This window comes from Physeter macrocephalus, chromosome 2 (assembly GCF_002837175.3).
Source record: "Physeter macrocephalus isolate SW-GA chromosome 2, ASM283717v5, whole genome shotgun sequence".
NCBI classification, from domain to species: domain Eukaryota; kingdom Metazoa; phylum Chordata; class Mammalia; order Artiodactyla; family Physeteridae; genus Physeter; species Physeter macrocephalus.
Window position 1 is genome coordinate 136,285,451 of NC_041215.1, and position 24,994 is coordinate 136,310,444.

Consider the following 24,994-nt stretch of genomic DNA (forward strand, 5'->3'; position numbering starts at 1 on the left):
CGTGGCTTGTGGGATGTCCCTGTTCTCTGCCCGCCTTTCCGGCCTCTTGGGTCCGCTTCCCTCCCTCTTTCCCTCCCCCCCCCCCGCCCCGTGGGTGTTTGCAGAGCTGTGCTGCCTTCAAAGAGATCCCGTTTCACTTGTGCAGGGACTGGATTTCCTGAGATCCTCCCCGCGGGCTGGAGTCTTGACTTCTCTGGCCTCACGGTCCAGCTGGGGCCGTGGCAGCAGGTCACCCGCAGGGCCTGCCTTCTTCGTGGCCTCTGAGTAGTCCCTAGGGGAGCGGAGGTGGACCTTCATCAAGGGCACGGCTAATGGGGCCCTTCATGGCCCTGATGGGCTGGGGGCTAACCTTCCATGTTACCAGGATGGGAAAGGTGGGTTTCAGCTCGCACAGCAGCAGTGGAGATGGGGATGGGATGGGACTGGCCCCCGGGGCCTCAGGATAGCCACACCCTGGTGTGCTGGGTCCAAGGCGTGGAGGCGCAGAGGCTGATCTTCCAGTGTGCCGGCCTCTGTCCCCCACCCCCACCCCCAGATCCTTCTCGTTGCTCATCTTTCCGAAAAGCAGATCTGACTAGTCTTCCTGCTGAATCCCTTGCCCCCAGCTCCGTGCACCGCTCACGAAGGCCCTCTCCTCTGGTCCTTTTCTCTCGTCTCTCACCTTGTGCCTGCACCCCTGAGGTCTCCTGCCCTGGTCTCACTCCCTCGCTTGTGCTGCTGGTTTCTCTGTGCGGAGCTGCTTCCCGGGAGCCGTGTAGGATTGGCTGCTCTTGCTGGAACCCCCGCCGTGTTCCCCCAGCGCGCTGACTTTTGGTTGTTGTATTTGGCCGCCTCGCTGGTGTGCAGCGCGTCCTCGGCCCGGGGTCTAGTGCCTGGCGTGTAGCAGTCACTCAGCGCAGGCTTGCGGAATGCGGGAGTCTGTGGGCCAGTGGGATTCCTGACCCGAGGTGTTCAGAGACTCTGGGGGGCGGTCAGGGATGCTGCAGGAGGGATTTTGGCATTTGATGGGGCTCCAGTAGATCATTCCTTAGGCCCTTTAGGTGCTGGGCCTCTGTGGCCCTGTGAGAAGTGAAGGGTGTCGTAGAGTCGTGTGGTCAGCTTTGGTGTCCTGGAACAGCACACATGTCCACTCTTGGCAGCTCGGGTAGAAGGGACCCAGGGTTCATTTAGCTTGAGTGGACTGTGCTGTTACCGCAGGAGTGCTGGAGGGGACGGTTAGAGGAGATGCTGTACGTTGTCCGTGATAACGTTCATTTCCTTTTAATATTTTATCCTTTGAAATCCATTAGGAGACAAAGATTCCGTTTAATGAGCAACCTTTGAATGTTGACATTCATGTTTATTAAATGTACTAATTTCATCGCAACCTTGCATTTTATTTCCTCACGTGGGGACAAGCTCTCCAGCGACGATGCGGTGAAGAGAGTGTTAGCCGGAGAGAAGGCGGAAACAAAAGGAAGGTCCTCACTGACATCAAAACCTCAAGAATTGGATAATAAGAACGTGAGGGAGGAAGCGTCCAGGGCTCATAAAGATAAAGAGGTGAATGCAAGTTACGTGCATCTGAAAATGAAATAATGGGGCTTTTTGTGGTTCAGGTAGACATTTGTAAGTGATATTGTTATCCAGCTTTTTTTTTTTTTTTCCTAGGATAGAAGAAACTCTGAAATAAACGAGAGACATATAAGCGGAGGTCGAAAACAGAAAGAGGAATTAAAGGAAGAAAGCAAACCAAGAGAAAAGGAAAGGGACAAGGAAAAGGCCAAGGAGAATGACCGAGACAGACACAAAGATCCCGAGAGAGACAAGTACCACGAAGGGGAGAGAGAGCGGGCCAAGAACAGGGCCCGGCCGGAGAGGGACAGGGACCAGGACGCAGAGCGGGAGAGGGAACGGAAGAACGAGGGTGGAAAGGAGAAGGAGAAGTGGAAAGACCGGGAGGGAGCGCGCGAGCGAGACAAGGCCCGGGAGCGGGACCAGCAGAGGGTACGGGACGGGGAGCGCTCCAGGGGCCGCGACCGGGAAAAGAGCCGCGAGCGCGATAAGCCGGAGAAAAGGGTGAGTCCTGTTTGAAAACCTCCGCCTTTAACTCAGAAAGGGTCCGTGGTGTTCTCCAGAATGACTTTGGTCTTGGTTGTAGTGTGATTGGGAAACTGGATTTCTTTATCACCAATTTAAAATTCTGACAGTCGTGGATTCCTAGGAGAACCTTAAAGTGATACTGGTTTTTGCCTTTCCTGTCTGCTGTGTGTGTGTGTGTCTTTGGGCGTTCTCCTGGAGACTGGGGATCAGTGGGTCCCGTGGCTTTGTGAGCAGCGTTTCCAGGCAGCCTCAGTGTGTGGGGTCCCCGGGCTATGGGCATGGCTGCGTGTATTAAGGATTAGGGATACTTTCTAAGTCTCTGAAGCATTAGCAGATGAGTAAAATGAGACCTCAGTTTACTGAATTCTTGTTTAATTAAATTTTCAGGTAAACTTAGGATTTTCCAGAAAATTCTTTGGGTTTCAGACACTGTTTGCTAGATGTGCAGGTTATTTCAGCCTCGCTGTAGATAGGGTAAGTCTCCTGGCAGGGCTGGCATTGCAGATGCTGGTTCTTGCAGGGACATCATATAACTGTAAAGTGTCCTGGGCAGGTCCTGGAAATCCTCTGGTCTCCAGCGGCTAGAAAGGAGGAAGCTGAGGTCTGGAAAAGTACAAGGTCTGCTGAGTGAGGCGGCCAGGCGGTGAGGGGCCAGCTTGCTCTTCCCTGCCGAGCCGGCCTCTGGTTTTGTGGCCTTGCATCCCTGGCACCGGGAGGTGAGCGGGCCCCATGGGGCAGACTGCGCGCCAGGCCTGGAAGCTGGTCTGCTCGGTGGTTCTGTTGGCTGTCGGTATGCTACCTGGGACCCTGGAGTCTCCCAGGGAAACCCTAGAGTCATGTAACCCACCACGGCGTATGTGTCATAAAAGCCTGGTTTCCCGTAGGAGTTTTAGAAATAACAAAGACCTTTCCCGTCTTTTGCTTCTTTTTAGAGGTCTAAGAAAAGTCTTTTTCACTGAGCCGGTTTTAGTGTGGTGCTCGAACATTCTAGTGCACTTTACTGTGCACGAGGCAGCCGCTGCCTGGGGCACCTTCTCAGCCCTGCAGGCCTTCAGACCCAGTGTCCCACCCGTAATGTTCACTGAGGTTGCTGGTGGTGTGACTGGTTTTTTAAGTAGAGAGACAGTTCCAAAGAGAACTTTTATAGGTGGATATATGGGACGTAGTGGAGCCACGAGCGAGTGACGGTTTTGTTTAAAAGTGTGTGAGACCAGGGTGAACGGACGGACCGCGTTCCTGCTCCCAGCTGGCCCTTGTTGGCCGAAGGCAGGTGTTCATAGGCCTGTCGTGGTGATTTTGCTGGACTGGCCCTTCTGTGTCCGTCTGGGGCTCCTTTGTGGAACAGGGCTCCGGGGGCATGCTGCTCTCTCCCCCAGGAGTGGTGGGACCCCCAGAGAGCCGAGCCCCGAGGCTTCCGGAAGGGCAGCTCCGGGGAAGAGGAGACTCAGCTCTCACTTGGGCCCTGCCGGGCAGTCTACAGCCGCCGGTCAAATCCCATGACTTAGAAGAAACGATGGTGAGACATTCTCAGCCTGTGAAACAGCAGGTGTGAAGGCACTCTGAGAAGTCACGGGTGTGTCCCCGTGTGGCGGTGGAGGATGAGTCTGAGGTCAGAGTGGCCACGTGTGGGTGCTGCCCTCCTCCCATGTCTGCAGGGAGCTGAGCCCTCTGCGCTGGGGGGACCCCAGGCACAGAGCCCGGCCCGCACGAGAAATTACTTCCGATACAGTCTGCTCCCTTCATAATTAAGTCATGAGGACGGTTAGTTGATGAAGTATTCAGCAGGCGTCCATTGCTTTTCATGGAGGAGAATCTCAGTGATTGTGTCTCTTCTCCTCCTTATGTCGAGCTATGTCTGTCTGAGAGTTGATTTAAGTGTGAGATTTTTTAAGGTGTTGGTTTAACATGCTTACAGTTTTCACGTCATTTTTGTTTTGAGAGTGCTTTCCTCATGTAGCGTCTGAAGACTTTGCTCAAAAAGAACCGCTCCACTGGGAGGTGAGAGTGGTTCCCTCACAGAAGATAGGACTGGGGTGACTCCCTTGTTTCCAGATTCCCTGTGTGTCCCTGGAACATCTCCGAGAAGTCTGGCCCGGTGTAGGGACCGCGTGGGCCTGGGAGGTGCTGCTCCTACAGTTCCCTGCGAGGCCCTGCCTCTGCTGCCCTTGGCCTCCTGGTCAGCCCACAGTGGGCAGAGATCTTGGATGGGCCTTTGGAGATCCAGGCCACACGGCGACCACAGGGCGTCGGGGCTGGGATGTGACGTGGCGCTCCCGTGTGAAGGGTTATCTTCTCGTCGGTCAGTGTTAGAGAAAACATCTCGGCGCATTTTTAGATGTTACAGACTTGAATAATTCTAGAGTTTGAAAAAAAATTTTGTTTTATAGTCCTCAGGCTCAGGAGAGACGTCTAAAAAGTCATCAGATGGATCTTTCAAAGACTCCAAAGCTGAAACAGAGGTAAACTTGAAAAAATAATTTTGAGAGACATAAACCCGTAGCTGTGCTGAAATAGTAAGTGCTGTGTGTGGTCCTCCCCTAGTCCACGGAGGCACAGGGTGGGGCATGGCGGAGCCTCACACACAGTAGGTCCATATTTATTTTGTTGTAAAAGTACCGATGTAAATGGTTTACTGCCGGTAAAGTAGGTGGGGTGTACTTATCGTCTGCTTCTCTGCGGTGGACTCTTGGGTCTCCTCGTACCTTTATGTGACAAGTATGACGTACGGTGTACAGAGGGGTAAGGCAGTCATTTGGGAGAGGATGGAGGTGGCACTTCGGAGGAGTCTGGGAGAGGATTAAGTCACGAAGCAGACAGGGACCGGAGGGCCGGCTGGAGGGACCCATCCAAGCTCTGCCTGGCCCAGTGGGACCCTGCAGTGCATTTCCTGTGGGTGAGGTACAGGCCAGGCCGGGCTGTCTTGGCGAGGTTATACTCACCCACCCCAACTTCATCGTCCAGTTTGCATTTCAGAAAGTGTATCCGGGCAGCCACAGGCAAGATGGACAGGCGTGGAGTGGAGGCTGGGAGGCTAGTTAAGAGGCCCTCGTGGCGGGTTGAGGGAGGGGTCGGGCCAGGGAACTGAGCCAGCGGTGGGAGGGACGGGATGTGCTGTTTTCTCTGATTTACGCTCTGTTTAAACACATCGTGTATGTTTTCACTCTCAGAGTTGTTCACAAATGCATTGAAGTAGTTAAGCATATAGTGACAGAAATCAAGTCCTCATAAACTCATCTGATGAGACAGTGATTCTCAAGGTATGGTCAGTGGACGGCTGACCTTTTTAGGGCTGTACCAAAAAGTGGAATTCTGCATTTAGAGTGAAAGAGCTTTCAGCTTCCTTCTAATTCACCCTCTTAGGTCTTAAGTGCTTAGCTGCACTGACTTGGAGTCAGTTCCTCTTTGAATGCGTACGGATGTTGTTGTGTTTCCTATTTGTTCTTCCTTGAGCTTGAATAATAAATCATGATGTTGCTCTGTGGTGCATCGATTAATTTTTTTTTCATTCTCTTTTCTTTAAGACTGAGATTTCCACTAGAGCATCCAGGTCAGTGACAACAAAGACATCAAAACGGCGATCCAAAAATTCAGTGGAAGGTACTGCAAAATTTATCATACAACGTAGCTGAAAATACTAGATTCTTTTTTTTTTTTTTTAATTTATTTTATTTTTGGCTGCGTTGGGTCTTTGTTGCTGCGCACAGGCTTTTCTCTGGTTGTGGCGAGCGGGGGCTACTCTTCTTTGTGGTGCGCGGGCTTCTCATTGCGGTGGCTTCTCTTGTTGTGGAGCACGGGCTCCAGGCACGCGGGCTTCAGTAGTTGTGGCACGCCAGGCTTAGCTGCTCCGCAGTATGTGGGATCCTCCTGGACCAGGGCTCGAACCCATGTCCCCTGCATTGGCAGGCGGATTCTTAACCACTGTGCCACCAGGGAAACCCAGTACTAGATTCTTTGCTTTAGTCACAGCATCTAATAGGAAAAAGCTTCCGTGACTAGAAACCAGATTTGCCTTTGGAAGGAATGAACAAAGACTGTGTGAAAATGATGAAGATATATGGCTTTCACACCCACATGCGTGTGCGTGCCCTTGCACACGTGTGTGAGCTCGCGACAGCAGGGGCAGAGTACACCTGCGTGATCTGTGTTCCAATCTAAAAGGTGTGATTGAATGTTAATTTTCCAGAAATATCTGTCAGTCATCCGTGTCTCACTGACTCTTCTGAATTGGTAAAGCTAGTTTAGTCCCGATGCAGGATGGACATCAAGAGCATCCTGCCCTCAGACAGGTGATGTTTATGCATTTAACACATAGCAGAAAACGTCACTGGCAGTCATGCTGAAAGCTGAAGCTGAAGCAAACGGGCCTGGCGTGGGTTTGCCCGAGGATGTGTCTCCTTATGGCAGACCAATAAGTAGGGAAAGAATGTCAGTCCAATGCAGGGAAGTACAGTTGGAGGCCGGCAGTGTCAGAGGCTTTCAGTGGAAGCATGAAGTTCCTTTGAATGAGCAGTAGTAGTTCCTGAAAAGTCATCCTTTTCCTAAATTGTAAAACGTAAAGAAGTATGGCAAGAATGTAGTAGTTGGAATTTTTCACTGAGAAATTGAACTTAGGTGGTAAGTTCCACTCTTTGACATTGATAAATGCTTTAGTGAACTTTTTTGTGCCAGAAACTTCTCTCCCTTTTGGGTGATCTCTGTGGGATAGGTTCCCAGGGTATAATTACTGGCACAGAGGGCCATTATGTACATTTTAAGGTTTTAGCTACAGTGGACACTGTCTGTACCCTCTACCCCACACCTTCTCCGGGCATTTGTTTGAAAGGCTTGCTGATTTTGATAGATGGAAAACACTCAGAGTCTGAGTATTCTTAATTTGTGTGAGCTCCCTGTATGTTAAGGACATCTGCCAATTTTTTTTAAAGTATTTATTGTTTTATTTTTTTTTATTGGGGTATAGTTGTTTTACGATGTTGTGTTGGTTTCTACTGTACAGGGAAGTGGAGTTCCCTGTGCTAACAACAGGTTCTCGTTAGGTATCTATTGTACACACATTAGTGTATGTATGTCAATCCCAATCTCCCAATCCATCCCACCACCACCCCCTGCCGATTTTTAAATAAGTATTTGTTTCTTATATGTTTTCCCCACTTTTTTAATTCTAATTTCGTTTGGTTTCTGACTTGCCTAGGTGTTTAATTTTTATGCACTGGAAGCTACCAGTCTTTTTTCTGTAGTCTGTCCAGAGATTTGAGAGATGAAGGTTTGTGTTTTGTCATACGTTTTAATATTTAATCTTTTTGGTTATCTCTTATTTTAATTCATGGTATAAAATGAGGCTCTGAATTTATTTTTTCATAGTAACTCATCAGGTGTTCCCGGGTCACTTACTAAATAATTGTTCCCTTCCCTCCTGCTGTGTGATCTCCCCACATGCCTTTTGGAGTCTGGAGTCTGGTGTTTCTGTTTTTGTTTTTTCTCTCCTGTTTTCTGTTTCACTACTAGTTCCCTGTCATTTTTCTTCTCAAAGAAGTTTTAAGCCCTTTTATTTGCTCGTCTTCCAGATGTATTTTGTAATCACTTCCTGAGTCAAAGAATCCCACCTCCCTCAAAACAAATGGATCAGGATGTAATTGGACTTGGGTGAAACTTAGGCTTTCGTTATTCTGGGAAGATTGGATACCTCTACTTTCAAGTTAGACAGGGGTCTCCTCCTCTCCCGAGACGTGTGTTGGGTGCTTGGGTGTGTCTGTCAGTCAGGGATTGCTCGATTGTTTGTTTTGTTTTCAGTTTTTTTGGAAATGGTATCTTTCTTCTCCTCATTAATTTTTAGTGATCATTGTTGGAGTATAGAAGCTTTATTGATTTTTGTAAATGTATCTTAAATCTAGCTTGTATTGAATCTTAACCCATAATTGTTCCATTGATGTTCTGATTTTCTAAGCTGATGGTCGCATCATCTGCTTTTCTTTTTTAATAACTCAGGATGTTTGCATCTGAGTTAACCGGTAAGCTTGAACTGTAAGGTTCCTTTTATTTGATCTTTAAGAGATTTGATTATCAGAGAGTTGCCAGCTTTATGACGTTAAGGTTTACTGAGCTGTCGACAAATGGATGAACTCTCTCTTCCTTGCCTGCTGGTCGGGCACTGACCTCACCCCGGGTCCTTGCCCAGCACAGCTGGCACTGCGCTCTGTCGTGCTGCCTGGCTTTAGCAGGTGGCATTATGGGAAGTGTCCAGCACCCAGGAGGTGTGCGAGACACAGGCCCTCTGTGTTCCCGCCAAGGAGAGAAGCCTTGCCTTTATTAGAGAGGGAAGGCATCACGTTTGTTAGACATACTTAGAATCTTAAGGCCCTACTAGAATCCCTGTAGGATCCAAAAAACATTCTGCATAAGAATATGATAATTTTTGCTTATTCTTAACTAGTGGAGACTACAGAGCAAATCACTTTGAGTTAGTGGGTGCATTTTAATATCATTTGTTCGATAATATGCAGCATCACAAATTAAGTTTAATACGTATTTTCATTGTGCAATTTCATGTTAGGAAGAAGGGATTCTAGAACCAGTGAAAATAGTCTCTCCCCTGAAAAAGAATGTAACTCTTCCTGCAGTAAAGCTAAGAAGGAACGCACCGGGAAGCAGCTCGGTAAGACTGAGTGAACCCCAGGGAGGCTGCGAGTGAGGGTTTGTGACTCTAAACCTTTAGCTGCCTGATCCCTTCCTTCCGTTTGATCGTTAAACAGACGGAGCCCTGTGGGTGGTGCAGAGGAGAGGCGCCTGGTTTGACACGGGCCCGGGTGCTAGAGCACTCTTCTTGGCCCCAAGTGGAGCAGGGGCAGGGGACCTGCGGGCCCCCTTGTCTGAGCCACAGGGATGCCCCCGCCGTGCACGGATTCTCGTCCGTGACTCCGTCACTGGCCGAAATCGTCCATGTGAGCCTTCCTTTCTTAATTCTGCAAATATCTGTGGAGTACCTGCCCTCGTGGAGAGAATGATCTAGAAGGAGAAGACAGATAATAAGAGAACTCGGGACGTGTACATTCGTGTTAGTTAATCGTGAGTCTTTTGAAGGGAGATGAAGCCAAGAGAGGTGGGGGGGGGGGCGTAGGCAGGGAGGGCCACTAAGGATGGGGTGTCTGGACAGAGTCTACTAGCGTCACAGAGCACATGACCTGTGGGTGTCCAGGAATGGCCAGAGGCCCCGAGCTGGGGACAGGCCTGCCTGTTGGAGTGACTGGAAGCCGGGTGGTGAGGCTGGAGCAGAGAGAGGGCAGGTGCCAGGAGAAGGGGCTCGTGAGCAGGCAGGCTGGGGGCATGGTGGAGTAGGTGGGAGCGAGGTCCCGGGGGTGCCCAGCAGGACAGAGACACGCTCTGGCTTAGGTTTGAGAAGCGCCCCCGTTAAAACTGCAGGGGCGGGAATGAAGGCCGGAGAGCAGTTAGGTGGTGCTGTGGCGTCCAGGTGAGAGGCCGTGACGGCTGGGACCCAAGGTCACTGCTGCGGAGATCGGGGGGTGGGGCGGGGTAGGCCGCTCTCACGGAAGGGACGACAGCGTGCCGATGGAGTGCGCGGCGCCTGTTAGAGAGGAATCACAGGTGGGATTGGTCGGGGGTGTCCGGCACCTCCGTGACGTCATTTGTGGAAGTGGGGAAGGCTTTGGGAGAAGCTGGTTGGCGGATCGGTTCAGGATGCCTGGGAAACAGCAGGTGGAGGCGTTGGGACAGCGGGCGGGTGTGTGGGCCCGGGGTTCAGGGGCGGAGCTGGAGAAGCTGACGCTGAAATGAAGAACTCGGGGGTTCCCTGATTAGCGCGGGCCTTCATGCAGTAATGGCCTCCGGGGAGCGCGGAGCCCAGGATTCGAGGGTCGGAGAGGAGGAGAGGGCTCTGGCAGAGGAGACAGAGGCCAGCAAGTTGGGGGTGTTGGAGAGCCAGCGCCCTGAAAGCCAGGGGCTTCCGGAGAGGGAGGGGCTATCCAGCGCTTCCGCGACGGGGCCCGTGGAAACTGAGAGTTGACCGTTGAGTTGATGGGACAGTTAGTTGGTGACCCTGGCATAAAGCCTTGTAAATCCCAACCAAAGCAAACGCAAAAACCTTTGCAATAGTTTAATCTGTTGTTCACTGTTTTATGTCAGGAAGAAAGGAGGATGATATTTCAGCTAAAATTTTAGACCCCATAGTGTCTGGATTAAATAATGAACCAGATCAGGAAACTATAACTTCAGAAATAGGTAAGAAAAATATATTCTTTAGTTTAAATTCCTCACCACTTTGGTATGAAATATTTACATCTCACTGTGGTTATCATTATTCTTTATTTTTCTGACCACTTTAATGTTCATCAGATTTCTTTTTTCCCACAGTGTACTGAGGAACAGAAATGACTTAATAGTCTGTTTGCTTTAATTTGCTAAGTTTTATGATAAAGAAGATTAACTCAGCTTTAAGTTAACCTTTACATGCTTTATTACGTGTAACATCTTTGCATCTAAGTCAAAATGCTTTTTTTATCTTACTCCTGGAATTTTTAAAAGTGTTGTGGATAGTTAGAGAAAGTATCTTTCGGTTCTCCAGCGTGCTCTGCTGTGTTCTGTTAAGAAAACGCTCCACAAGCAATATTTTAAAGTGCTTGCTCGGAGCACCCGGGGAAGGTGGCCCCGTGGCACACCTTTCGCGTTCGAGGCTGGCGGAGTGACGTGTGCGCACATCCTCACCCTGCTGATACCGTGTGATTAGATGTACAGATGCGGTATTTCGGCGGGACGATCCACGATTGTAACTGTACGTAGTCTTCTGTGATGTTTAACTAAATTCTTCAGAAATATGGCAATTCTTGAGTGACATTTGAGGGGAAAAAGAGTGTAAATCTTGCCCCCAGGGAAAGGTAAAAACTTTTCTAGGCTGATCTTGCCTCGGATCTATCTGCTTTTTTAACATTCTGTAACTGTAGCTAGAATAACAATAAGCCCATCTTTCTGTACTTGAGTTCGCCCTTTACTAGTTTTTGCTTTTCTAAGAGGGGTGTGTTTGCAAGCTGTCTGCTCCATCGCTGGTTCAGCAGTGATGGTCCGTGGTTACTCTGGTCCAAGTAGGTCAGCTCTGTGCTTCATCTGCGTCTCGAGCAGCGTGGGAGGACCGAATGACCTAAACTGGGACAGAATGAGTTCTTACGGGTGAAAGTTCTTTTCTCAGTGGCCACGCCCCTTGCAATTCAGCTGCGTCTTTTGATGGTTTATTTCGTTTCAGCAGGAGCTTTTCTCAGCCACAGGCGGGTCCTGTGGGGGGCAGCACAGGGCAGTCCTGGTACTGCAGGAGAGGGGAGTGAGCGGCGCAAAGCTTGCGTGAGGGCTTGCCCTGCACAGGCCCTGGGCCGCCCACCTGGGCACACCTCGCATCCAAACCCAAGCCTGCATACCTGCTGGCCTGGAGCGAGCTGCACAGGTGTGCTCTCTGAGCCAGTGTCTCCTCGTGGGTACACGGGTGTGAGAAGACCTGCCTTGAGGGTAAATGAGGTGATGTTCGTGGAGTGGCTGGCTTGTCACAGACGTGTTGTGCACCATTGCTCTAGTACCGAGCACTTTATATGTAAAGTTTACCGAGAGCCCCAAGTCAGGGTGAGTCCGCGCTGTTCTGAGGTGCTATGCTGGATTTAAAATAAATCGGGGTAGTTCTTTAGACATATGTTAGGCTTTATGGATCTCTATACATCTTTAACTGCATGTGTGAAAAGAATAAAACCTCAGTGTTTAAGAAGCACAGAACATTGCAGCAGGCGATTCCCAGTTGAGTGCTTTGCGGAGATTAGAAGGAAGCCTGGCGCCACCTGGTGGCCGCCGGCAGAGTCCTGTGCACTCCCTGCCCCTGGGTGGTCCTGGTGAGCCTCCCTCCCCGCACACCCTTCCTCCCTTGAGTCCTGTCACCGCACACACCCCGTTCCCCGTCATCACAAATTACTAACGGAATTCAGGGCTTGCCAGCGGTTGTTAGGGTTCCTTAAGTTCCCGGATTGATTATGGCTTCCAGATCCAGGCCACCGGGTCTGCCCTCCCAGTCCCCTTCCTCTCCTGGCCAGCGCTTCAAACCAACGCCTGGCCTTGTCGGGCTGACTGCTCAGGGCCTGGCCGGCCTGCGTTACTGTTGGCGTGTCCCGGGAGAATGGTTGGGCGTGGTGGCTCTCATTTGCCTTTGCAGGTGGATTGAAGGATTCAACAAGGAATTTATCCATTTCTTTCTCAAAGCGTGACCGTCTTCTTCCCCTGCTCGCATTGTCACGCGGGCTGTCTGAGGAGACTCGCTCCTTCTGCAGCTGTTTGATCATCGTCTGATGTTTTCCCGGAACTTTGCGCCATCCGTGTCTTCATTTTGCTTGGGTTCGCGCATTTCATTTTGTTTCATTGTTTAGACGTTTTCATCATGAAAAATACATGGAAAGAATAGAATGATTCGCACCCATGTACCTCTCCTGTAATTCCGTAGTCCTGACATTCTGACATATTTGCTTCATCTATAGTGACATAGTTTTATGAACTATTTCAGAGTATTTAAAAATATTTTAATACTTTATCTCTAAATAATTCCATTTAAATACTTAAGCATGCACCTCAAAAAAAAAAATGTTCCTACATAGCCGTAAAATTATTGTTGCACCCAACAGACTTGTCATTCCCCAAGAGCATCTGAAACCCAGTCTGCATTCTTATTGTCTCAACAATGTTGTTTTTTAAAAAACAGGATCCAGAGCACACCGTATGTTTTTTATTTTTCTTTTTGTCTCTTTAACCTCTTTGAATCTGGAACAGCCCCCCTTCCCCCACCTCTCGTTCCAGAACATTGACTTTCTGGAGAGGTGAGGCTGCTTGTCCTGTACAGCGTTCCCTCCTCTGTGTTTGTCTGATCGCTTCCTTGTGGTGTCATTTAACTTATGGCACACCCCCCCCCCCGCCCCCCGGTATTTCGGTTAGATCTAAAGGCCTGATCATATTTGGGTTGAAGAGATTGCTTCGCCCTCACCCCTACGTGGGTGATGCTGTGCCCTTTACCTTATGTCCTGTCAGGATGCACTTAATGTCTCTGCATCCCATGATATGATGCTAAGGCTGGTCACTGGGCCAGGCAGATCCGCCCATTTTAAACCCTGGTTATTTGCATTTACCCTCAGGTGTAGTCAGCACCTCCGTGCAGCTGAACTTTGCACAGAGGCCTGGCAGAACAGCAAGCTGCTTGTGCAGTGCTGTGGGCTCTGCACTGCTCGGTGAGTTTCAGGGAGAGTGTCTGGTGCAGACGCCGTGGCCCCAGCCGGTGCCCCCGGCTTTGCGCAGGTGATCTTATTGGGGTGAGAACCCCCTCAAGGCACGGCGCTCCACCCACGTCATTACCTGCGGGGCTCAGTAATTGCCGCTAACTCAGCACGTTGTGCTGATGCACTGATTTTTTTCTTTTTTTCTTTTTTGCCAATTCATAGTAATTTTAATTTCTTACGGGTGTGTTATTTTTTTAAAAGCTGTTGCTTGGCAAGCTGGTTAACCTGCCCTCTGATTAAGGCTCGGCTGTAGTATTATTAGTGAATGATAGTCTGTTTTTATGTTCTTTCTGTTTGTGTGAATTTGGGGTTTAGTAAACCTTACTTAAGAATACCACTAGAAACGTTAAAACAACCATCATAGGCCTCTCAACAAAGTAAAAAAAGAAAGAGCTTTGAGGAGATAAAATTGTGCAGGGTGTCATTGGTCTCCTCAAGCTGTGGACAGAAATAATGCGTTTGTAATTTACTTACAGTGCTGGTGGGTTTTGTACAATACAGAAAATGTTTGATACCTTCAAATAACATGTGACAGCTTAAAGTTATTGGGGTGTTTTCTTCTGAAGTTGGCAATCTACAGCTGCCTAGCTTATACTTATTTTTGGACTTGTTTGTTCTAGAACTTGAGGGTGTCTCTCGTTGGTCCTGAGAGATGTCATAAATAATTAACTCCATACTTAAGTCAGACTGTTTAAGTCAGCATCGTTTTGCAGATCAAAAAACATCCCTCAGAAAATTACATGTTGTCTCTGCTTTATGTAGCTGCACCACATAAAATCACGCAGTTCTCTGATAGTGACAGTTTAATTCTGACATAAACTATTTCTTTGAGTACTTTCAAGACATTATACGATCGTGTTCTAGGAAAGGGAACATCTTCCTAATTTTATTTTTGTCTCCTGATCCATTTTAGAGAGCGTGTGGGAGGGTCCTTTAGCAACGGGTCAGGCTTCCTCCCTGGGTCCTGCCACAATTCAGAATCTGTTCCGCCAGCACCGCTCCTTTCGTTTTTACTAGGAAAAAGTGTTTCACTTCTCAGCTACTTGGTGTTTTTTTCTTTTTTTATAAACATTCGCACATCAGTCAGTAATCAGGAGGCAAGTATTTGGGAGCTTTTGACACAGCTAGGGCTGTGCACAAGGCCAGAAATATTTTCCCTTTTGCTCCTGCTTTCCTGAAGTTGCAACCTGTTTGCAGCTTGTGACTCCCAGGCCTGGCTGTCGTGGGGAGATGAGGGGAGACTGGTAGTGTCGGGTGGTCCTGGAAATGGGGGGCCAGGGTGCTTTGGCTGTGGGAGCCCAGGCCTCTGCCTGGGCCACGTGGGCGGGGTCTGCTCACGTCTGGGTGTCCCTTCCCGCTCTCCTGATCCCAGAGCCAGGCCTGGGAGGAGCGTTCTAGGTAGGTGCGTTTTCTAGAAGCTGCCCTGGGTCACCCTTGGGAAGCTTGCAGTGGGGAAGCATAGATGAGTAAGGTGCCGCTGATGACCAGCTCCGTCTTAATAACCCATTTAACTGTCTTACATCAGGAACAGAGGAGGCTAATAGCAACTCAGCTAGTGCTTCAGATGCTAATTCACCTAGTCTGCGGCGAGAAGGTGCTGAGCCAGAACCAGCAGTAAAGCAGAAAGGTGAGAAGGGGGCCCCTTGTCAACCACTCCTGTCCCGTGAGGGAGGCCCGGCACCCCAGATGTGGCGCTGCCTGTGTGGACGCCTCTCATCCATCCCAAGGCCATGGCTGCAGCCACGGGTTCCCTGAGTCTTTGACCCCCCAGGGAGTCCAGTCCCTCGTTCTCCACACCATCAGGACTGAACGTGGCAAATGGCTCACTTTTGCCTTTTTACAGAAACTAGAAAGCGTCTGCTAGTCACTGCCTGATGGCAGCAGACTCTCCTGTGTCCCCAGGGTTCCTTCTGAGATACTGTGGGAAAGCCCGGGGTGTCGGGACGACAGGAACAAGCCTCAGTTGCTGCTGGGGGTCCCGGAGGCCGAGCTGCATCCCCCAGGTTTCCGGTCCGAAGAGGACCTTTAAGCCCCTCAGAGCGCTGTCACGACTGCGATGTGTCTGTCTGTGATGTCCTCTGAGTGTCTCAAGTCCTCCCTCAGTGGGCTTCTGCTTTTGGCGTAATTTTTCTCAGCAGTTAAAAAAAAAAAAAAGTCGTGGTAAAGTCCACGTTCAGCACTTGCTTTTTAAGGCCCTGGAGCTCCTTCGAGGGTGGAGGGGTGCACGTGCCCCCTGGCACGTGAGTCGTGCGTGTGCCCCAGGGCCGGGCCTGGGGCAGGGTGTCGGCGCCGGGGCAGCAGGGGCCCGGCCAGGTGAGGGCCGACATTTGTCAGTTTGCTCCAGTAGAAAATGTTGGTTGAAGGCCCACTGTGTGCTAGGCCCTAAGGCAGTGAGTGCATGAGTGGGCAGAAGCCAGTAAGTAGGTGCCCTAAGGGGTGATGGGGGTGGTCTGGGGGGAGGGACTCTGCACTCTCTGGGGGAGGGTCAGGGAGAGCCTTGGGGCAGGGGCAGGGGCAGGGGTGAGAGCTGGGGCCAGTGGCCACGTCAGGGAGCTTCGCAGCAGGAAGCCGATGGCATTTTTACGATGAGTGGCTGAGCCCTACTCAGGTGGCCTCCACGTGGGCAGCGCAGCGCGCGGTCCGGAGGCAAGAGCGGCCTGGGCTGTGGAGTGGCGGGGAGGCAGGAGCGGCAGAGTCTCGAGGCGCGCAGACCCCTGGGGGCAGGCTCCCCGAGCTCAGAGGGGGGCGCGGCCGGCTCTGAGGGTGCGCTCACCTGGGACGAGGGACGAGGGGGACAGAGCGCCTGCACGTCCGGCCGCCTCGGCCCCGGAATCTGGGGAGGAGGTGGAGCCGCAGAGGACCTGGGCATCCGCGAGGACGGGGCGCCCAGGGGCCGGGCCGATCCGTGGGCGGGGCTGCCGTGTGCCCTCACCACCTGGGCATCAGCTCATGACTCAGCCACCTTTCCGGGACCCACGGCCTGTCCCCGGCGACGCCGAGGGCATGGGCTTTGAAGAGAGTCTGGGGGTGTGGCGTCGGGTCCCCGGTGGCCCAGAGGCTCTCACGCTGGTCTCTTTCCCGCGCACCAGGCGACAGGGCAGCGAGGAGGGCGGCTGCGGCCGCTGCGCGTCCTCCCGGGCAGCCCCCGTCACCCCGTCTTCCAGAGGCTCCGTCTGGAGCCACGCTCCCCAGGCCTGTCCTCGCCTTGTCCCTCTGTGGGGCGGGACCTCCGGGAGGCTCTGTGTCCCACGCAGGTGGGGCCCCGGAGGGCTCCCAGGTCCCCCCGATGCCCTAAGCGGGGGCCCCCCCACCCCTAGAGCCGCCCTCTTTGGGGCAGCGTTTCTGTGGCTCTGACCGCGGCGTCCACAGGCCACCCAAAGCGCTCGAGGTCCCCCCGCCAGTGCACAGCTCCGGGGTCTGAGGGGCGCTTGTCTGTCGCGTCTGTGTGTCGCGTCTGTGAGGGTAAGCTGGGCCCATCCCCGGGGGCCGTCTGTCCAGGCCCTCACCTGAATCCAGGGAGTTTTGGGTCTTCTGCACACGCGTTCGTGCATTTTAGGAGTGTGACACAGAGACCTTCCTGGGTCCATCCACCCCTGCAACGCTTCACTCGTTGACCGTGGCCACGTCGGTCGCGTTTGTCCCCATAAAGCGGCACTTAAAGAGAAAGGGTCCTGGGGGGAAGAGTGCCAAGGCAGGCCCGTGTGGGGCAGAGACACTTTCTTCTTATTTAGGAGCCGATGGAGGAACACTCGCTGCTGAGTTATGTAAGACGGGCTCTTGTTTGCTTCCATCCAGAGCCTTGAAAATGCCCCAAGGTGTGTTCGCCAGTTCACCCCTGGCTCGTCCCACACACGTGGAGTCAGTCCTTCTGTGGCTTTGAGGCTCTGTCACCTTCTCCCTCTTCTGATTCTTTCTTTCATCTCTTTGATGGATACACTTTCGTCTCATCGCTGCTTCCTGTTTTCATGTAATAACATGTTCTGATTCATAGTTTTGTTTGTTCTTTGTCTTTCTCTCTTTGAAAATAAAGCAGTGGCAGTAGGAAACTAGAAAAAAGGCTATGAGGAAATGACCATCTTTTTCCCCAGTAGACATCCAAAATTATTATGTATTTCTCTCTAATCCTGTTCTGCTCATTTAATATGCTGAGGTTTCCTAACACAGAAGTTGATTTTCTGACGCACCTTTTTTTTTTTTTTTTTTTTTTTTTTTTAGGTGATTCTCCTAGTGATGCAGGTAAGGAATAGCCTTAAGTAAATCTGTTTGGTGTAAATTGTGTACGTGTGTATGGTTATTAACATGTACTCTCAGATTTATGTTTTACAAATTGTATTAGTGACAGTAACTTAAGGAAACATAACTATACCAAGTTAAGATTTAATTTTCATATTTTATGAAAATATGTTTCAAAAGAATACATTTCAGAATTTCTTCCTGAGTGTAAACTGTATTTCCAATAATCAAATTCTGATTTTACTATTTTTTAATGTATAAAGTCCTTTTACTTTAAATAGTAAGAGTAAATTTAATTGTCTTAATATTATAGTTTGGGCTTATTATTTACTGATTAAATTTTTATCAAAATGAACAAAACTTTATTCAGATTATAAAAGTAATATGGTATAGAGCCAAAGTAAAATACCTTAAAAATGCAGAAAAATATGAAGAAGAAAATGAAAAGCACTGGCAACCCCCCTGCTCATAACTTGAATGAATGTCCTTCTAGAGCCCCACCCATGTTTATGTAATTCTCAGATATGTTACCCTACTCTACTGATTATACATACATTAACAGGATGACTGTTTTATACGAGGGTCTCACAAACCGCAGTTTCCTGAAGTTTCCTAGTTTCTGTCACTGTTGTAAATGCTGATGGGTGAGCGTCTTGACACGAGGTTACACATGTCCGCTTCTTTCCTTAGCTTGTATTTCCTTTAAGTTAAATTGCTGACTTGATTAACCTACCTTTTGAATTCTGTTTCTTGAGAAGTTAAACCAGTTTGTATTCCCAGGGTTTGAGTGTGCCCGTTTCCCCAAATCTCCCCCCCCAAATTTAGACATCAAGTGTCTGTTTTAACTTCATCAAAATGATAGATGAAAAAAAGCTCACTTATATTTGCAGTTGTTTGATTCCTGTCTCTTCACATATTTACTAGTTGTTTGTTTCTTTCTTTGTTAACTGCTGGTTGGCTTGCTGTCCGTCCAGAAGGAGACGTTGGACCTTCTGGCCAGGAGAAGTGTGAGGTGCCGGAGAGTTCCGAGCTGCCAGGCGAGCTCCCAGCCGCCGTCAGGTTCGTGTGCTCTGGTTCCCACCCGGGCAGCTGCCCTGCTCCTCTCCGTCCCTTCCACAGCTCATTTAATGCTTGAGCTTAATTGTGAGGAAGTATGTGTACAAAGAAAGCAAAAACTGTTTAATTTTCTTGTACCTGAGGTGTAACTGACTCACGTAGAATGTTTTAGAGATTTAGGGAAATTCGTCCTTAAGGCTAAATTATGTCATGGTTTGATTCCTGACAGTTATGTTACTACTTTTTGTACCTTAAAATTAACGAGAATGTAAGATTAAAAGATGGATACTTCTAGACTTGTCAGGTTAATGGAACGTTCTTAATATTCTGCAGGCTGTGCCCTAACTGGCATATTGATGATGGCCTGGAAGTTAGCATTAACATTAATGTGGGTTTTCATCTGTCCACTTTGAAACGTGCAAGTGTTTTGTATCCCTTTTTAGGAGGATACCTCGGCCCGGGAGCGCACGGCCCGCGCCTCCCCGGGTCAGGCGGCAGGAGAGTGTGGAGGTGCCGACGACGGACAGGTGAGGCCCTGGCATCCGCATTGGCACCGAGGGGCAGGGCTACCCTGGCGCTGGTGGGACAGGGATGGGTGAGGATCGTGCGTGTGCTGAGAGACGTGGGCGGAGCGGGCAGCAGACGGTGCCGGGAGCACTTGCTGTTGAGTAAAAGAGAACCCGGGGTAGACCGGGACCTCAAACCTCGTGCCTGCCACACACTTCAGATAGAAGAAGTGAGGGAAAACGCAGGTGTTCGTGCTCCTGCAGTTATGTCTTTCCAGTTACGGGGAAAGTGGATTGTCCCCATCTCTAAGTAGAGGATTTTCTAAGCATAAAAACAATTAGGGGAAAAATAGGATAAAAAAATGTAAAGGCTTAATTGCACAAAAATTAAAGAACAAAAGGTGGTCAGAAAGTCATGAGCAGTGTAAAGACAGGCCTCAGGCCGGGCGTTTATAAATTTTACAAATCTACCTGTGGATCCAGTACAGAAAATCAAAACAAAAAACTAGGAAGAGCAAACAGGCTGGTCGGAGTGGGCTTCAGACGGATCGGGAGGCGGGGCCTGGGGGCGGGGCCTGGAGGCGGCGTAGACGTGTTTTACGTGCGGTTGCGGGGGAAGCGGAGGGATGCGCAACGTCAAGGGAAGTTAGGGGTCTGTTTTTAAGATGAGACGGCTGGCACATTTTTCTGGTGCGGGGGATGGTCCAGTGGAGAGGGGGAGACTGGAGATGCCGGCGTTGCGGGGTGGGGAGAGGGGATTGTGGGAACAGAGCCCCTGGGTGGGCCAGGACGTGTGGAGGGAAAGGCCTCAGAGAAGGCCGGGGGGCTGGCGGGCGGGTGAGACCCCGGGAGGTGACCCTGGCTCTTCATCTTTCTCCTGAGCCAATAGCGAGTCTGGGGGAGGAGGAGCAGGGCTCGGAGGGGAGAGGAGGAGGTGGATAGCGTCCTCCACGAGAGGGGCTGGTGAACGGACGAGGGCAGAGGTCCTCATCCAGGGGCCGCCCCAGCCCGGGGCCACGGCTGGGGACGTTTTGTAGCATCGTGACTGGGGAGGAGTTGGAGGGGAGGCCCTTGGCATCTAGTTGGGGCTTGGAGCCAAGGATGCTGCGGAACATCCTGTGGAGGACAGGCAGCCCCACCCCAGGGGTCCGTGGGGTGCCTCCCGGGGCCCGTGGGGTGAAGTGATGGGTCAGCATCGCGAGGACTTTGTTCTCCAGCCGGAGCTGGGGAGATGGGTGGGGGTGGTCACAGAGTGAGCGCTTGGATTCGCGGTTAAGCGTTTGCTGTCAGTGGCAGTGACAGGGCATCACCCTGGGAGTGTGGCTAAGAGACGGATGCGGGAGAATCCGGGGACCCTAGAGCCCAGGACTGGGAAGGGTCATTTCTCAGCCCTTGAAATCCTCAAGAGTGAAGCCAGGAGCCTGGAGTGCAGGGGTGAGGCCCGGGATTGGCAGACGGCGGCACTCATAATGGGGTTCAGGGTGAGACTCTGATTCTCGGGGAATCTCTGACAACGTGAGATTCAGAGTTGGGAGATTTTAGGGAGAAAGATCTGGAAGGCTCCGTAAGCCCAGGGAAAACCTTGATCCTCCTCGGGAACTGGAGGTCGGAGGCCAGAAGGAGGAAGGCCTCGCGGGGTCAGGCACGTGGCGGCAGCATTCGGGGACGAGGGTGAGGATGGAGAGGGTTTGCTGAGGGGAAGGATGCGGGGGAGCGTTTCGGGAGTTGGAAGTGGTGGGGTGTAGGCCGACGGGGTGTGCAGAGGGCGTGGAAGACCAAGGACGAGACAAGGTCGGTCCTGGTGGGGCAGGACGGGCAGCTGGGAGTGTCTCAGGACCCTGGGGATGGAGCCAAAGGTGTTAGTGGGAAGCGGGTGTTGTGTTGAGAGTTCACACCCAAGTGCAGGGACTCCTTCTGGACCTCCCATCCCACTGAAGGGCGTGTGTGCACGCGTGTGTACGTGTGCTGGAGAGATAGTGGCAGGGGCTGAAGGGTATTTGTTGGAGCGTGACTGTGTCAGGTTGGTAGGGAAGAAATGAGGGCAGGAGGGGCTGGTGGGGAGCCATGGAGGTGTTTGGGTCTGGGGGCTGTGGTCCAAGTGCAGGCGCAGCAGAAGTCAGTGCCTAAGCAGTAGGCAGCTGGCGGTGGTCTGCCGCGGGTTGACAGTAGGCGGGGCAGTTCTGGCGGGGGCCTCTGGAGGCAGGAGAGAGCCCTTGGGTGGAGGCGGTTACCAGGGAGACCAGGTCAGGAGCCCGTGGACATCGGACTGGTCCAGAATGATGGCAGGCCCTCGGGGGAGAGGAGGTGTGTAAGTGAGGGTAGTGGGCGGGGGCGTAGGTCAGGGACAGCGCCCAGCAGCCAAATGATGGGCCTCGAGGAGACTGCTGTGTTCCCGAGAGAGACCAATGAGCGGGGGTCTCGGGCGGCGCTGGCCAGCAGGGCCACCAGTGCCACCCCTGCCCTGAGGTTTGCGACTTGGGAGACCGGGCCTCTCCTGGAGAGGGGCTGCAGGCCCAGGGCTGGTCCCGCAGCGAGCCCGGCTGGGAAGAGGGCACGATGTGGGGCGGGGCGGCACGGGGTGGGGCGGGGCCTGGCGGCTTTCCCCAGACTTCACGTTTGCAGACTGTGTCTTCAGCTCCGGCCTCCTCTCAGGGAACCTCAGACACAGTTCCAGACGCTGGGATTGATGAGGACGTGTGACCTGGAGAATGTTTCTAATTTAATCTAATTTCTTTTCATTTAGGACAGGAAGTGGTAAAACCATCTCAAATGTGATCGTAGAGTCACAGAATTCTGACGATGAGGACGACGATCAGTTTGTGGTGGAGGCCGCCCCCCAGCTCTCTGAGATGGCAGAGCTTGAAATGGTTGGTCAGCCACAGCGTATGTTTTATAATCACACTCAAACAGCACTGGAATTAATTCTCCAACTTTGAGATTTGTGTAGACAGAACTTGCCTCCAGCGTTTCAGTTAGTTCTCTGCCATCTTTAATTTTGTCACCTCGGCTGAGATGCATGCAGGCATGAGTTGGAGACTCCAGCAAATCTGAATCTCCTTTTCTTCTCCTTCCTTTCCTGCTCAGGTACAAGCGGTGGAATTAGAAGATGAGAAGCACGGTGAGTCGTGGGCTTGTGTGCGCACACGTGTGTCTGCTCCGTGTGTTTTGAAAGGATCTGGTGAAATGAGCTTTGTCTGCCAGGGTTTGGTCAGGGGTCTGAGTAGCAGTAGATAGGATGCCGTGGGCGTGGACGCCTCCTCCGTGTGTGGTTTATTCTGGGAGGTGACGGAAGCTGCCTGGGGCGGGCGTGGCCAGGACCCCGGAGGGCGGCCGTAGGCAGTTGTGGGGATGGCATCACTTCTTTTCTGCGCGGTTAGACTGTGGGATGGGATGACCCCCGAAGTCCTTCCCAGCTCGACGGTTCTGTCATATTGTTTTCTTCCCAAGCACAGTGTCTTCTTTGATTTCAAACGTTTGTAGAAGCAGAGAGAATAGTCTCGTGAACCCCTGACTGTCGTGCAGCTTTTGCGGTGAGCGGTCATCTGGTCTTAGTCTCCCCCGACTGCTTTCAAGTCCTGGAGAGCATCATTTTTGCCATAAACATGTTCTTTTTTAAAAAGCATAACCATAACTCCATTATTATATATTAAAAAAGCAGTCATTCCTTAATATCATCAAATGCCTGGTTTTTTTTTTCCAGTTGTTTTGTGTGTTTTTTTTCTGGTTTGTATGAGTCAGAATCCAAATAAGGTCCCTGTGTTTGCAGCTGGTGGATCTAACTCTGAATCCGCTCTTAGCCTGTAGGTCCCCTCCCACCCCATCCCCCTTGTAATTTATTTGTTGAAGAGGCTGGTCGGGTGTCCAGCAGAGTTCCTCGCAGTTGGGTGTTGCTTGTCACACCCCGGTGTTGTGGGTTTCTTCCATGTTCTTCGGTTCCTGTAAATCGGTTCTAGAGACTTGGTCAGATTCAGGTTTTTCGGGCAAGAACACTTGACAAGTGGTGCTGGTTCTTCATCACACCTGCCCGTCTCTGTGCTTGGAGGTTGGTCTCAGTCTGTTGTTTCACGAGGGTTGTGGGCACAGTGACCATTCCCGTCCCGCCCCCTCCCCCCCAGCACGTCTTGGTTGGCGGTCTCCGCACTGTGAGGCTTTCTCTCTGCAGGAATTTGCCGCTCCGAGGCCCAGCTTCGTGCTTCCCCTTCACTGATCGGTTTTCTTAATAGTGCATTTGTCTCCTGGCACCTTCAGGGGTGACTAATGAGGGCTTTGGTGGTGGTGGTGGGTTTTTTGTTTTTTGTTTTTAATTTTCATTGGGGTAGCTGATTTACAAAAATATGGAACGAATTTGCGTGTCGTTCGTGCACAAGTGTCACGCTAACCTCTGTATCGTTCCAGTTTTAATACATGTGCTGCCGAAGCAAGCGCTTGACGCCCGAATGATGTCACGGCTTTTAACACACCTGACGTCTTCCATTTCAGTCCAGCTCGGTTTTCCCCTTGATGTTCTGTTGCCCAGTGTTTGACCGTGGGGGCCTTTTGATGCGTCCCGGCGGACTTTGTAGCTTCCTTGTTTATGGTAGGACAGATGTTTCAGACTTGTTTTGTGTATTTCCCGCCCCGTGTCTCTAAGGAGCCTGGCTGCAGCTTGCTTCTGGGTTGGTGATTGTTTCTGGGGGTTTTCTAGTTTTTTTTGTAGGAAAGTATATCCTGAGTTTGTACTGGTATTTCCAACTTAGATTTATGATTGCAGGGTTCTTCCTAAGTTCTTTGATTTTTGCAGGCACGTTCCTGCCTCGTGCCCCAATCCTGGCTCCCAGCAGCAGTAGCTGTTTGTTTCTTTACCCTGCCTTGCGCACTCACAGCAATTTAGAGCAACGCCACTGGTGGTGAACAACAACGTGATTACTGGAAACACCTTAGGATCGTTTTTGGCAGATCTCTTTGCTTTTTTGTTCTTAGTGCCTATCCCATTAGGGATGTACAACCAATTCTTCTCTGTTCCGTTCTGCTTGCCAACATGATACTGTTATGTTTATTTATTTATTTATAAAAAGTTAAGAAACAAAAGCAAAAAACCAAAATGAAAACGTCACCGTCACTTCTGTCCTCAAGGAGCAATTAGAAGGGACTCTTTCATGATATTTGCTTCATGGTCCCTCAGGACTGGAAAAAGGGAGGCATTTGCTCCTGTGGGTTTTCTCTGGTGTACCTCCAGGGTCTTAGGGCTCTGGTTGCAAGGCATGGCGGGAGAAGGTGGGCTTGGTGATAAGTGTGTTTGGCCTGCATAGCTGTAACGGGGGGTGGGGCCGGGACAGGGTCAAGGGGAAGGAGGCAGGTCTGATTTCAGGGTTTCAGATGAACCTCTTCTTCCTCGGGTCTCAGTCCTGCAGAGCACGGATTGTGACACTGCTCCAGCTTCTGATTCAGTGGATACACGATTTCAAATATGAGCTCACAGTTCATGATGCTTCAGGGTTTCGATACTGTTATGTTTATAGTTTCATTTTGCTTTCAAGTTTTAGGCTTTGACGTTTTTGATTTAATTTTGTTTTATTTATCTAAAATATTCCCTTATGTAAAATATTCACATGGTTCCAAGGTCAAATGTACCAAACAAGACATATTCAAATGGTTTTTCGTATGATGTTTACCCCACGAGCAATCCTTTTTAAAAGAAAAAAAAAGCTGATGACTTGTCCCAGTGTAAAAAAAGTATTCGCACTTAGTCTACAATAGGCTGCGAGAGTTGCTTTGGTCTTTTCTCATCTTTTATCACATAACGATTATCTGAAGCTGTTTCAGTACAGAAAGGGAAAGAAT

The 24,994-nt window shown here is 50.8% G+C and overlaps 1 protein-coding gene across 7 annotated transcripts in view; it reads left to right on the top strand.

The window, feature by feature from the left end:
• The window catches only part of TRAF3IP1 (TRAF3 interacting protein 1), a 91,154-nt gene that overhangs the window by 4,863 nt on the left and 61,297 nt on the right, over positions 1-24,994 (top strand). For 6 of the 7 annotated variants that reach the window (XR_003678031.2, XR_003678035.2, XR_003678034.2 and 3 more), the window contains 11 exons: positions 1,399-1,542; positions 1,651-2,058; positions 4,470-4,541; positions 5,604-5,679; positions 8,630-8,731; positions 14,905-15,006; positions 17,595-17,615; positions 18,587-18,671; positions 19,112-19,195; positions 21,918-22,041; positions 22,259-22,292. Coding sequence is in view for 3 of the 7 variants with exons in the window: in XM_028483194.2 (XP_028338995.1) it covers positions 1,399-1,542; positions 1,651-2,058; positions 4,470-4,541; positions 5,604-5,679; positions 8,630-8,731; positions 14,905-15,006; positions 17,595-17,615; positions 18,587-18,671; positions 19,112-19,195; positions 21,918-22,041; positions 22,259-22,292 (1,252 nt within the window). In the remaining 4 variants the exon portion in view is untranslated. The remainder of the gene's footprint in view (positions 1-1,398; positions 1,543-1,650; positions 2,059-4,469; positions 4,542-5,603; positions 5,680-8,629; positions 8,732-14,904; positions 15,007-17,594; positions 17,616-18,586; positions 18,672-19,111; positions 19,196-21,917; positions 22,042-22,258; positions 22,293-24,994) is intronic. The other variant, XR_003678033.2, reaches the window with a different exon arrangement.